This window comes from Microtus oregoni, unplaced genomic scaffold (genome assembly GCF_018167655.1).
Source record: "Microtus oregoni isolate MIOR12 unplaced genomic scaffold, Mior012 000033F_ref0000390, whole genome shotgun sequence".
NCBI lineage: Eukaryota > Metazoa > Chordata > Mammalia > Rodentia > Cricetidae > Microtus > Microtus oregoni.
In genome coordinates this window covers 21185043-21199992 of record NW_024543092.1, presented here as the reverse complement: position 1 = coordinate 21199992, position 14950 = coordinate 21185043, and the positions used below count along the sequence as shown (strand labels likewise).

The following is a 14950-nucleotide window of genomic DNA, read 5'->3' as shown; positions in this document are numbered from 1 at the left end:
ACAACCCACTAAGTATCAACAATAAAATTCTATACATACTGTAAGTATTGATTTATATATATATATATATATATATATATATATATATATATATGTTTTATTGAACACTTCTTTATAAATGTGTAGAGCTGGTTTTGGAGTTGGACTATGGATCAGTCCCTCTTCAATTCCAAGCCTGTTGATAAGAGATATTTCAGAGTTTCTGTCTCAGGTCAGGAGCCATGAAATGGGACAGAATAAGAATAATTTTATACTTGATAAATTTTCTTTGCCTTTCCTCATATCTCTGTCTTTCTTTATATGTCAGTATATGTCCTTGCTGTTAATGTTTAAATTTCCCATAACAAGCAACATATTTTCCTACAGTAATCTTTGAACTTTCCCAACCTAAAGAAAGATATGCCTATGAAGATACAAGAAGCTTACAGAACACCAAATAGACTGTATCAAAAAGTCCTCTTGCCACATAATAATCAAAACACTAGACATATAGAATAAAGAAAGAATATTAAGAGCTACAAAGGGAAAAGGCCAAGTAACATATAAAGGCAGACCTATCAGAATTACACCTGACTTCTCAATGGAAACGATGAAAGCCAGAAGGTCCTGGTCAAGCAGTATACAGACATTAAGAGAACATGGATGCCAGCCCAGGCTACAATACCCATCAAAACTTTCAATCACCATAGATGGACAAAGCAAGATATTTCATGACAGAACAAGATTTAACCAATACATAGCCACAAACCCAGCCTTACATAAAGTAGTAGAACTCCAACCCAAGGAAGTTGGCCACATCCACAAAAAACACAGACAATTGATGATCTCACAGCAGCAAATCCTAAAGAAGGGAAAAATACACAAATTAACATCACCAACAATGAAAACTAAAATAACATGAACTAGCAATCACTGGTCATTAATATCCTTTAAAATAATGGACACAACTTACCAATAAAAAGGCGCAGGCTACCAGATTGGATATGAAAACAGAATCCATCCTTCTGCTGCATACAGAAAAGACACCTCAACCTCAAAGACAGACATTATTTGTTTCTGAGATCCATTTTATTGGAATTTTTTTCTCAACCCTTTACTCTGAGGCAATGTCTAACAAAATAGACTTCAAAATAAAATAAATCAAAAGAGACAAAAAAGGACATTTCTTATTAGGCACAAGAAAAATCCATCAAGAGAAAATCTCAATACTGAACATCTATACTCCAAATACAAGGGCACCTCATATGTAAAAGAAACACTTCTAAAGCTTAAATCATACATTAAACCTGACACACTAATAGTGGGTAACTTCAACACTTCACTCTCACCAGTGGACAGGTCAGTCAGACAAAAAAATTAACAGAGAAATAAGGGAAGTAACAGATGTTATGACTCAAATGGACTTAACAGACATCTATAGAATATTCCATCGAAACAAAACAGAATATACCTTCTTCTCAGCACCTCATGGAACCTTCTTAAAAACTGACCAAATATTCAGTAAGAAAACAAGCCTCAACAGATAAAAAAAAATGGAATAACCCCATGTATCTTATCAGATCACGTGACATAAAACTAGAATTCAACAGCAACTCTAATTCCAGAAAGCCCACAAACACATGTAAATTAAACAATGCTCACCTGAATCATCAAGGGTCAAAAAAGAAAATAAGGGATTAATTAAAGATTTCCTAAATGTCAATGAAAATTACCACATAAAATACCCAATTTGTGGGACACAATGAAAGCAGTGTTGAGAGGAAAGTTCATAGCACTAAATGCCTACATAAAGAAGCTGGAAAAAAATCCCACACTAGTAAATTAAAAGAACATTTGAAAACTTTAGAACAAAAAGAAGCAAACTCATCCAAGAGAACTACAACAAAATAGAAACAAAGAAAACAATACAAAGAATCAATGAGACAAAGAGTTAGTTTTTCGAGAAAAATCTACAAAATAGACAGACTCTATCCAAACTAGCCAAAAGGCAGAGAGAGAGAGATACTATCCAAATTAACAAAATCAGAAATGAAAAGGAGGATACAACAGACATAAAGGAAATACAGAGAATCATCAGGCCATATTTCAAAAACCTGTACTTCACAAAATTGGAAAACTTAAAGGAAATGGACAACTTGCTGGATAAATATCACTTACCAAAATTAAATCAAGACCAGATAAGCAAATTAAATAGACCTATAATTGCTAAATAAATAAAAGCAGTCATCAAAATTCTCCCCCCAAAATAAAAAAGCCCAGAACCAGATGTTTTCAACTCAGAAGTCTATAAGATTTTTAAAGAAGAAATAATACTAATACTCTTCAAATTGTTCCACACAATAGAAACAGAAGGAACATTGCCAGACTCTTTTTATGGGGCTACTATTACTCTGATACTCAAATGATGTGGGAGTGTCATATATCAATCTGTTGATTTCATTGGTTAAGCAATAAAGAAACTGCTAGGCCCATTTGATAGGCCCACCCTTAGGTGGGTGGAGTAAACAGAATGGAAGGCTGGGAGAAAGAAGCTGAGTCAGAGAGTCGCCATGATTCTCACACTCCAGGCAGACGCACTCCTGGTAAGCCAGTTCGTGGGCTACAGCAGATTATTAGAAATGGGCTAGTCCAGGTGCGAGAGCTAGCCTAGAAGAGGCTAGATAGAAATGGGCCAAGCAGTGTTTAAAAGAATACAGTTTCCGTGTAAGTATTTCGGGGCATAAGCAAAGCTAGCCGTGTGGGCAGCCGGGTGCTGGGGATGCAGCCCCACTGCTCCTAATTTCAACAGCCTTTTCTTTTTGTTTGTTTAAACAGAAAAAGGGGAAATGATGGAGGAAGGTCATTGGTTAAATAAAATGAAACTGCTTGGCCCTCATTGGTTAGAAGATAGGTGGGAGGAGTAAACAGAACAGAACGCTGGGAGAAAGAGGAAGTGAGCTCAGACTCCAGAGCTCTTCTCTCGGGAGCAGACGCCTCAGCAGAGACGCCACGCTCCCGGCTCCTGGGAAGACACATGCGATGAAGCTCCGACCCAGGATGGACATAGGCTAGAATCTTCCCGGTAAGACCGGTGCTCACAGATTATTAGAGATGGGTTGATCCAGATATCAGAATTAGCCAGTAAGGGCTAGAGCTAAAGGGCCAAGCAGTGTTTAAATGAATACAATTTGTGTGTTGTTATTTCAGGCATAAACTAGCCAGGCAGCCGGAGTGCTGGGGACGCAGCCCGGCCGCTCCTATTACTACACGCAAATCACATAAAGACATTACTAAGAAAGAGAATTACATACCAATCTCACTCATGAAAACTGATGCAAAAATACTCAATAAAACATTGGCAAATCAAATCCAAGAACACATCAGAACTATCATCTACCATGAGAAAGTCATCTTCATCCCAGAGATACAGGGATGGTTCAACATACAAAAATCTGTCAATGTAATCTTCCATATAAACAAACTGAAAAATAAAAACCACATGATCATCTCATTAGATATTGAAAAAGCCTTCTACAAAATACAGCATCCCTTCATGATAAAGATCTTGAAGTGATATGGGATTCCCCTCTATATTTACAGAGAGTCTAGATTATGTATATTATTTTGTTTTCTTTGAATTTTTTGACTGTAAAGAAGCTAAGTACAGAGAGACATGTCATTGTATGGGCTGCTAAGTTAAACCAAATTATGTATTTTAAAGGTTTCTTGACTTAAAAGTTTGAGTCTATGAATATGTTGCTATGGAAAAGAGATTCTTCTTTTGATTCCACAGAGGATGAGAACCTGTGGATTGCTCCCAGACCAATATGGTTTGATAGACCATGACCCCCTGAACGTTTGCTGTGAATATACCCCCCAAAACACTTTGCCCAATAAACAGCAGGAAGCAGTATAGAGGAGAACTATGCCCATATTCCCAAATATTGTCTATAAATGTTTGTTTACATTTAAAGGGGGATATGCTATAGAGATTTGCATTGGTATGGATCTTAGTTTATTGTTACAAATTTAAGGTCAATTTTGCTATACTGTGTATATGTATTTCTGATCTTGATTAAGGTATTGTGTTTGTTCAGCTCATTTTGAAATGCAATATGTAATTAAGAAATATAGGTAAAAAGTCATCTATAATAGTCAAGCTTGTAGTCAAGTTAGTTAGATTTTCTAGATGTACAGAGATATATTTCAGGTGGATAGGAATTCTTCAAACCTTTCAAAGACTACAGAATATGACACTAATAATGTGTGAGAACTTAGGAATTTCATGACAATGAGACACATATTCTCCTAGCAGCACCAATTACTTCAAGAGGAAGATGGGCATCAAAGAGGCTCCTTATGGAGTTTGCCATTTCGGCAAGAAACTGCTCTTTCATAGACTGTTTGATGAACTGGACATGTGGGACCCACAGAGAAATGACTGCTAAACTTGCCTAAAGGTGACACAATCCTTTGGAGTTCCTGCTTCATGAAAGACTCTGCTAGACATTCTGCAGGATACAGAAGAAAGTGACTGACAAACTATAAATGGGTCTGTCTTTGAAATTTCCTGCTTTGTGGATAAGTCTGCTGGATACTATGGGCCTGTAGACTTAAGATGGATGCTACAATGATACAGAAGAACTTTGGGTGACTGTCCATGCAGAAAGATATCTCTGTCAATTCTAGAGTTTTGGAAGTTGTTTACAATGCACTTCCTGTTTACTTAGGTAATATCATATCCTTCTGGAGTCTTTGATAGAGTTAAAGAATTTATAGTTATAGTTTTCCTTAGTTATGATAAAAGATAATGTAGATATAAATATTGTAACTGTAATTCTTGCTTGATACTTATTTTTATATGTAATTTTACTATATTAAAGTTAAAACTTTCCTTTTTATTTAAACAGCAAAGGGGAGGTGATGTGGGATTCCCCTCTGTTTGCTGTAATTTTTATTGGTTAATAAAGGAACTGCTTTGAGCATATAGCAGAGCTATAGATGAACAGATCTAGGTGGAGAAAACTAAACTTATTGCTGGGAGAAAGGAGGCAGAGTCAGAGAGAAGCTATGTAACCTCATTGGAGACAGATGCTGGAACTTTACCCAGTAAGCCACTGCCATGTGGTGATACACTGATTAAGGGATATGGGCTAAATTAATATATAAGAGTTAGCAAATAAGAAGCTAGAACTAATGGGCCAAGCAGTGATTTAAATAATATGATTTCTGTGTGATTATTTTGGGGCTGAGCAGCAGGGAACTAACTAGCGGCCTCCTTCCAACATTGGAGGGAGCAGTGATACAAAGATCATACCTAAATATAATAAAGACAATATACAGCAAGCCAACAGCCAAATCAAACTAAATAAAGAGAAACTCAAAGCGATCCCTCTGAAATCAGGAAAAAGACAAGGTTTTTCACTCTCCATATCTATTCGATATAGTTCTTGAAGTCCTAGCTAGAGCAATAAGACTCCAAAAGGAGATCAAGGGGTTACAAATTGGAAAAGAAGAAGTCAAACTTTCATTATTTGCTGGTGATATGATAGTTTACATAGGCAACCCCAAAAATTCTACCAAGGAACTTCTACAACTCATAAACACTTTCAGTAATGTAGCAGGATAGATTAACTCAAAAAGATCAGTAACCCTCCTTTACACAGATGATAAATGGGTGGGGAAAGAAATCAGAGAAACATCATCCTTTACAATAGCCACAAATAGCATAAAATATCTTGGAGTAACTCTAACCAAACAAGTGGAAGACTTGTATGACAAGAACCTTAAATCTTTAAAGAAAGAAATTGAAGAAGACACCAGAATGTGGAAAGATCTCCCATGCTCTTGGGTAGGTAGAATTAACATAGTAAAAATGACAATCCTACCAAAGGCAAGCTACAGATTCAATGCAATGCCAGGCAAAATCCCAGCAAAAATTTTCACAGACCTTGAAAGAATGGTACTCAACTTCCATATGGAAAAGCAAAATAAATAAATAAATAAATAAAAAACAAACAAACAAACAAAAACCGGATAGCCAAAAACAATCCTGTACAATAAAAGAACTTCTGGAGACAGCACAATCCATGACTTCAGACTCTACTACAGAGCTACAGTACTGAAAACAGCCTGGTATTGGCATAAAAACAGACAGGAGAACTAATAAAACTGAATCAAAGAGCCCCACACACCTTTGAACACCTGATTTTTAATAAAGAAGCAAAAAATATCAACTGGTAAAAAGAAAGCACATTTAACAAATGGTGTTGGCATAACAATATCAACATGTAGAAGAATGAAAATAGATCCATATCTGTCACCATGCACAAAACTCAAGGCCAAGTGGATCAATGTAGCAGCATGACACTTGGCCACTTGTTTGTTTTCTGGTTGCCCAGACCTCCAAAATAATCACACAGGAACTGTATTAATTAAATAAGGGCTTGGCCCATTAACTCTAGCTTTTTATTGGCTAACTTACATCTTAATTTTACCCATTTCTATATATCTGTATATCATCACGAGGGTGAGGCCAACCAGCAAAGTTTCAGCCTGTCTATCTCCTGCGGTAGATCCATGGCACCTTCTCCACTCTGCCTTCTTCCTCCCAGCATTCGGTCCAGTTTTCCCCACCTCCCTACAGGTTACCATGGCAGCAATGAAGTCATGCATGTGTGGCCAAAGCTGTTCTGTAAAGGAGCAGTCTTCTCTGTTATAGGAAAGATTGGCCTCTACTTCTACATGGAGACCCAGGGTTCTCTAGTCTCCTCCCTTAGTTGCGTAGGTCAATCCCTCAACAAGGGACCACCTCTCAGGAAGTAAGGTCCATCAGCTGTCATGCTAAAGAGGAAGGAGGAATTCTTGCCCATTGTGATAATGTACATTACCTTCCCCGAATTCCCAGTATAGTGGTTTATGTATTCATTTCTTAAGTCCCATTTTCCCAAAACATCAGGCCATTTCTCCCTTTGTCTCCAGTCCCTCTCCCTCCTGTGTGGCTCTTTGTCCAGCCCTTGGCTGACCTCCATCCCAGCTTACAGCAGATGGCATGGTTTCCTCTCTTCCTGTTCTCTCTCTTCTTCCTCTGGGAAGCTGCTGAGTTTTTCTTTTTAAACTCTAGTAAAACGGTCCTTAAGTTTCTGTTCGAGTTCATTCATACTCTTTCATTAAAAAACCAAGATCCAGTAAGAGACTCTCAACTTCTCCAGTAGCATGTTCTGACTCTGGGGGGGGGGGGACCCCCCAAAATCTCCAGTCTCATCCTCAACGCCTTTCTCTCACAGGTTTTTTATTCCCTTTTTTATGATGTTTCCTGGGCTTTGGACATGGTGGCAGGATGCAGGTGTCCCAATGAGATCTAAGTCCTCTCCGTTACTGACGCTCTACACCTTGACAATTGTTTCCACACCGATTGTGGCCTAGTGTGAGCAGAGGCTTCTCCGGTGAAGGCTGAGAGCTGTACTATGGACTGAGAGGCTTCTTTTTCATAGACTAAACTAAATTTGTCTTTCTCATTTCCTGGAGCTATTTTTACAGTTTTTAAAGGGCACATGAGAAAGCATCCAACTATCTCTAACAAGGGTCAGACCCACACTGGTTTCTTACTATTATTTTGGTAATAATAAACCTGTTAGAACCATCCTTTAAACATCAGCCTACACAATCAGTTCAGCTGCCCATACCCACCACAGATGGCTCAATCCAAGACAAAATATTCAACCACCTCTATCACTGTTGAGAAATCGTGGTGTTGTGTGTGTGTGTGTGTGTGTGGCACACCATGGTGTGTGAAGCATTTCTCTCATACACTATTATTTTCAAATGCTCGCTTGGAAGCATACATGGGCTGGCACAAGGACATTGCCATATTATTGTGAGGCCTGTTTTATCAAGGAGGACAAAGAAGAAGGGAAGGTACAAATGTCCTGTGGTTCTTGGGCTCTTGCATTCCATGAGTGATATCTATAGACTGTGGAGGAAAAATAAATGTTTCTTACTGGTTTTCAAAGACTACATACTTAGATATAAGCTGGTGATATGATTACTAAAATCATAAGTTAAAGCATTTGATCCCTGATGCAGCCGGATACCAGGGACAGACTCTTTTCTTCAGGCCTTCCAAAGGCTCAGCACTTTGAACTGAGTCCCTTCCTCGGTGATTTTTGACTCACTAAAATGAGCTTAGCATTTTTCTGAATATGATTACTGTGTGTATTACATCATACATGTTCTTTAACCAGGCACAAAGGTCTCCAAGAGTACTGTGAATACCTTGTGATAGTCCCTGTCACTCTGACCTGTGCTGGAACATGTATTAAAAATGAAAAGTACCTCTAGTCAGGCACTAAGCAGCTTGGTCCTGTCCTTTCTGTGCTCAGGAGGATTCAGAGAGGAGGGGAATGGAATGAGACTTTAAGACGGTGGAGAGTTAAAGCAGGGTCAATAGAAACAAAGACTTGAGCATAACTGGAAATATATATGTGGTGTGTGTGTGTGTGTGTGCATGTGTGAGTGTGTGTGTGTGTATAGTATGTGTGTGTGTGCATGTGTGTGGTATGTGTGTGTGTAGTATGTGTGTGCGTGTGCATATGTTTATGTGTGTGTGGTGGATGTGTGGCGGGTAAGGGTGGCAGGCTTCAGGTGCCCTCTCTTCCATGTGTAGGCAACAGGGAGAGGCTCTGCCTAAGAAACTTCTATATCATAGCAAGCTCACAAAAGGCTTTTTATTAACCTCACACACAATATTAACAAGTGACCTTGGTGCTAAGATATTTTATTTCTTAGAAAAGGTGTTTGTTGGCCTAAGTTCCTTCATCACAAATAAACAAAGGATATTTAAGAATTTTTATCTGTTATTTTGTGTGTACATTTGCTGGGGACACACGGGTGACACCACAACCATGTAGAGCTCAGAAGACAAACTATGGCAGTTTCCTTTCCCTTTCTACTGCATAGTTCCAAAGGACTGAACTCAGGTCCCCCAGCTTGGTGACAAGAGCCCTTATCTCATTGCTGACAAGAGCTGGATCATCTCATTGGTCCAGAATTTAGTTACATGTCCTTCATAAACTTGGCAGTCTTGTACGATTGCTACCCCAAAAGCTGCAGCTGCATCTGTATAAAGAATGAGTTTGCAAGGTTTGAGAAGCACAGAACCTAGCATTGGGAAGTCTTTAAATTTTATATGAGGAGGTCAGGCGGTGGTGATGCACGCCTTTAATCCCAGTACTCTGAAGACAGAGGCAGGCAGATCTCTGTGAGTTTGAGACTATCCTGGTCTACAAGAGCATGTTCCAGGACAGGCTCCAAAGCTAGAGAAAATCCCTGTCTCAAGGAGAAAATTTACATGTGTATGTATGTCTCTGTGTGTACATAAGCATGCGTGGTGGTTGTGTATGTGTGTGTGAGAGCATGCATGGTTGTGTACATGTGTGTGTGCATGCGTATGTGTGTGTTTTCATGTGTGATATCGATTTCCAAAGTTTGATGACAACTCTTCTGAGCCGGATGTCTCCTTCCACTTTTCCATGTGTTCAGGGGAATTCAGGCTACCGGGCTTAAAGGCAAGGTTTTGACACACCAAGTCAATCTGATCATAAACATTTGTATCTAATAGAACTTGACAATGAAGGAGACACAGGGCAAGGGGACTTGAATGGCTCCACCCAAAACTCTGCAGTGGCTTAGATTTTTACTATATTTGGATGTGAAACAATGGAATAAAGCCAACAAGAAGGACTGATATTTTTACTTGAAAAGTCAAAATTTTAGTTCATGGATGAAATATTTTAATGAATTTGAGTATTGGTCTTCAATCAAAAAAATTTTTTAAAAGAAAGAAAACTTTTTAAGGTCAAAACTCTGAAGTTACAAAGAAAAGCAATTAATTATAGCAACCATAAAACGTACTTAAGTGGGCATTAGAAGGCGAAGAAAGCCTATTCTGAAGAGGAGGAGGACTCATCTTATACAGACTGAATCAATTCACTGACTCTCCAGAACTTATTCTTGGCAAGAGTTAGATTTTCTGTAATGAGCATTAAAGGAATACCAAACAGCTTTTTCCCCTCTAACTTTTGGAGAAAATAAAAATTTCACAATTTTAGAAAATGAAAAAAAAAACCTAGATAGATACAGATGTTATGTTCTTTGTGAAATGACTTATCCACAGGGACATCCTAAGCCTGCAGGAATCAGAGCAAATGAAAGCACATGACATAGGAAGCACTTTAACTTCTGAAACTTACTGTGTAACGGAGGTTATTATGAATCTCTTCCAAAGTTGCCATTATTTTGAATACCTTGGCTATGTTTCTCACAGCCAAGACACTTTTGAAATGAAAATTAATGGAACCCTTTTCACTATCAGTGGAGATAGAGAGGCAGGGAGGCCTCTGTGAATGTGCAGCAAAGGGGACATGGACAGAGCTCAGATAAGCAGAGGGTGATACTCAGGTAGATAAGTGTCTTTCCTGTGCCAACATGGAAGGGCTGCAGCTGCCTCTCCGCTTGACGTGTGTGTGTGTGTGTGTGTGTGTGTGTGTGTGTGTGTTTTATGCACTGCACACTTCTGTTTATCAAAGTTCCCCCTAGTTTGTATCATGCCCCAGGTATTTTTTCTATAACTGTGGCTAACTTCATCTCTGCTCGTGGGAGTCCTTGTGAAACGGACAGGACGGCTCTAGCACTTGACTCCACTGCGATGCTCCATAGCATGGACACAGCTTTGCTCTTTTTAAAGTGTCTTCCTGGGAATGAACACTTGTTTGCAAATTTTTGTGCCAGCTAAGAGCATCCAGGTTCATGTCTCCTTAGGCTCATACCCAGATTTCTACCAATGGGGTGACTTGGATATGCAGGAGAGTTCCTTGGATAATACTCAGTGACGCCTGCTATCACTGAGAACTTAGTTCCTACAAGCATGAGGTATGAGGCCATTTCCACATCCTAATGAAATCAAGCATCTTTTCATTTTTCTTTGTGTGAACTCAATGTTTAATGCACGTCTATTTCACTGCTTCCATGTTCTCTTACAACCCTGATAATCTCGATACTGTACAAGTTATTAGGCTTAAATTTAATGGTAATTGTGTTAACCAATGGCTATTAACACCCCAAAGTGAGAGCAATGTATTTTAATTGTATATTACCAAAAAGCTGATCATTTTGAAATCATTTACATAGCTGTTTGCTATTAGGTTTTTTATAAATCTTTGTTATTAGAGTTGACTTATGCTGCAATCCATTGTAAGGAAAAGATATGGAGAAAGACATTAGAGTTTTTTTCGGGTGATACAGAATTACTGTTTGGGGACACAAAAATAATTTGACTATAAAAATAACTTAAATTTTAAAAAATACATTAGTATTTGTGAAAAACAGCTTTATTGTGTAGACTGGTAGTCATGAAAACCAAACTCTTTGCTGTATTGCTTTTCTTCTTAAATCCTCTTTTCTTTTGTGGAGGAAGCCATCCCCCTTCCGGTGTGGACAAAGTCATCCCCTTCCTGGTGTGGAGGAAGCCATCCCCCTTCCTGGTGTAGAAGAAGCCATCCCGTTTCTGGTGTAGAGGAAGCCATCCCCCTTCCTGGTGTGGAGGAAGCCATCCCCCTTCCTGGTGTTGAGGAAGCCATCCCCCTTCCGGGTGTGGAGGAAATCATCCCCCTTCCTGGTGTTGAGGAAGCCATCCCCCTTCCGGGTGTGGAGGAAGCCATCCCCCTTCCTAGTGTGGAGGAAGCCACTCACCCTAGCACTTCCCTTCCCAGAAAGCACTAGCTAGCTCACATCTGCTTCAAGGGGCAAGTCGCTCATCCTGAAATCTCCTGTTGGGGTTTTCTTGGGCCTGAAAAAAAAAGTCACATTAACCCTATCCCCTCCAAACGGTCCCTTCTATCTCCATATCTCCTGTCTCCCTTTTTCCCTCTTTCTTCCTCTGTTTTTGTACCGCATAGTTTTTAATGACCTGATACTTTTGTGTTTCAACCTTCTCATCTAGTCCACCAAAGCACAGCTCCAAGAAACCAGGACTCGAGTGGTGAGATGCTAGTATACAATAAATGCAATCTGAATGTTAGGTCTGTAGAAGGTGCATATGTGTATGTTAGTCCGTTCGACGATAGGAAAGCGCATCAGCGAAGTCCAGGTGACGAATGTGACTTTTACGGCTGTAAAATGACAATTCGTTGTCTGTAGTTCATGCCACAGACACAAGTTTCTAAGTTGAATGTGGTGTTTGGTACCACTAATAGATGGGATCATGAATTACAGACAGCATGTGCTCTGTATATGGGAACAAGTGAACAGAAACACAGTTGGCCACAGGCCTGCTGGGCATCTCAGAGGTGTTATCAGCCAACAGTGACGCCTCAAGTAAAGCAAGATCGTTAGGACCCAATCATGTTGCCTTGCTCAGTTATCAATTCTATCCTAGAACTGACATCTGGAGCTATTCAAATTACAGCTCAAGAGACGTTTTGAATTTTGTCACTTTGCAAAAAAAAAAAAAATCACTTCTCCAAAATCTATAAAACGTTAATTTGTTTTTAAATTTCACTGTTTCTGTTATCTGTTGTCTTAAACCAAATGATCTTGGGGCTGCTTTGCTCACCAGACCCGGCACTGACTTGGCACAGAAGATACTAATTTCCTTTATGTTTAGTTTTTATTTTACTTCTTTTTTTACCCCATAGTTCTTGGATGTCTAGATAATTTTCTTCAGTGAAGCAGGAGTTTTATTCTTCCTTCTGCTCAACTTTAAGCAGTTGGAACACCAGAGACACTGCTGACTGCTTGCTGGGAAGTTTCTTTAGCTTGGTGGGCTTGCAGAACAGCAATGGCTTCATCAACTTTGGTGTGGAGACACTCTGGAGACTCAAGCATGTGGCGCAGTTCTAAATTATCGATCTCCAGCAGCATGCCAGTGATTTTACCGGCCAGAGCAGGGTGCATGGTTTGAATAAGAGAAAACAGCCATTCCCCTAACATTTGTTTCTGTGCTTGAGGAGAGGCAGACGCCAGCATGGAGGCAGTCAGCGATGCCTTACCTTGGACAGGAACAGCAGACCGCTGCATGTTGACTTGCGGCTGTGTACTAAGATGCTGAGGGGGATTCCGGACTCCAGCAGTATATTTATACTGAGGAACTGGGCGGGCAGCAGGAGCAGCTGCAGCAGAAGCAGCAGAAGGATGTGGCCCCATCAACTGTGTGGATGTGTTGGCAGCACGATGTGTTGACATGCTCCATAGAGCCTGGGAGGAGGTTGGTCCTGAAGTATTAAATGACTGGATAGTAGATGGGTGGATGACACTAGACACACTTTGGAACGGATGAGCTCTGGCACCCTGAGCACTCCCACAGGGACCTGGTCCCTGCTTAGTAGATTGGTTAGGAGCACAGGGGGCTCCATGTTTCTGAGTCTGTGGTGTAGCTGTCGTGAAGTAGCCTAAAGAAGCCTGTGCTGGCTGGAAAGGATTGATGACTGGGCTGGACACAGCACTGGTCCCTGCCATTCTTTGCATATACTGGCTACTGAGGTGAGCCTGGCGCTCCTCTTTGCGTTGAGCTAAAGCTACATAGAGTGGTTTGGTGGCCACAATTCTACCATTCATTTCTGTAACTGCATTAGTGGCTTCTTCCGGAGAGGAGAAACATACAAACCCAAACCCTTTGCTGCGACCCCCCTCCATGGTAACCTTCGCGCTAGTGATAGTACCGAATGGAGAAAACTCCTTCCGGAGTCGCTCGTCATCAATACCATCGTCGAGGTTTTTCACATAAAGGTTAACACCTTGGCACCTGATGCTTCTGTCTTGGGGTACCTGTTCGATTTTGTGCTTCTCTTGCCTCATCTGCCCGAATTTGTGCTTCAGTTCAGTTTGCCGTTCCACTTTTTTCTGAGCTCGACCAACATAAATCTGTTTTCCATTGAGGTCTTTTCCGTTCATCTCATCCACAGCCTTCCGGGCATCTTCATGTCTTTCAAAGCTTACGAATCCGAATCCTTTGGATTTTCCACTTTCGTCGGTCATGACTTTAACACTTAAGGCAGGCCCAAATCTGCCAAAGAGACCCTGGAGTCTCTCATCATCCATGTCTTCTCCCAAATTCTTGATGTAAACATTGGTAAACTCTTTAGCCCTGGTTCCAAGTTCAGCCTGCCTGTCTCTACGAGACTTAAAGCGCCCAACAAACACTTTGCGATCATTTAGAAACATCCCGTTCATCTTCTCAATTGCTCGTTCGGCTTCTTCCTGGGTCTCGAAGTGCACAAATCCATAACCCTTGGAGCCGTTCTCATCGCACACCACCTTACACGAAAGGATGTTACCGAAGGCAGAAAACGTATCATACAGCGTTTTGCTGTCGATGGATCTGTCCAGGTTTTTGACGAATATGTTGCCTACCCCACTTCTGCGCAGCGACGGGTCCCGCTGAGACCACATGATGCGGACCGGCTTGCCCTTTATCACATCGAAGTTCATGGTGTCCAGGGCCCGCTCGGCGTCCTCCAGCTGCTGGAAGTTGACGGAGGCGTAGCCCAGCGAGCGGCGGGTGGTCCTGTCTCTGTAGACCCGGATGGAAAGGATGGGCCCGGCGGGGCTGAACTTCTCATAGAGCATCGCCTCAGTCACATCGGGGTGCAGGTCCCCCACATAGAGGGAGGCCACGGAGTAGCTGGGGTCGCTGGGGTTCATGTCTACACAGGGCTGGGCAGGGAGAGGGACCAGCGCAGGAACAGAAGGCAACCGGAATGGAAAGCCCCTCAACGGCCTAGAACTTGGCAGTCCAGCTGCACGGGCGGCTTGCTTCCGGTGCGGAGCGAGGCTGTGGTGCCTTAAGACCCTGGGGTCCGGCTGGAAACTGGCCTCCATAGCTGCGTTCCCGATACTGGGATGCTGATGCCTGTCTGGTTCTGGCTTTAGGAAATCAAAGTATTTGGTGGAGAAAACATGAATTTGAATATTTACT

At 41.0% G+C, this 14950-nt stretch overlaps 1 protein-coding gene across 1 annotated transcript; it reads right to left on the bottom strand.

The window, feature by feature from the left end:
• Nucleotides 1-12735: 12735 nt before the first annotated feature.
• On the bottom strand, nucleotides 12736-14676 carry LOC121466587 (polyadenylate-binding protein 1-like). The gene has a single exon (XM_041680369.1). It carries the CDS (start codon nucleotides 14674-14676, stop codon nucleotides 12736-12738), a length of 1941 nt encoding a protein of 646 aa, XP_041536303.1.
• Between the last annotated feature and the right edge of the window lie 274 nt (nucleotides 14677-14950).

Excerpts from the sequence above, each read along its gene's own strand:
- LOC121466587 (XM_041680369.1), bottom strand. The coding sequence starts at position 14,676 with ATGAACCCCAGCGACCCCAGCTACTCCGTGGCCTCCCTCTATGTGGGG.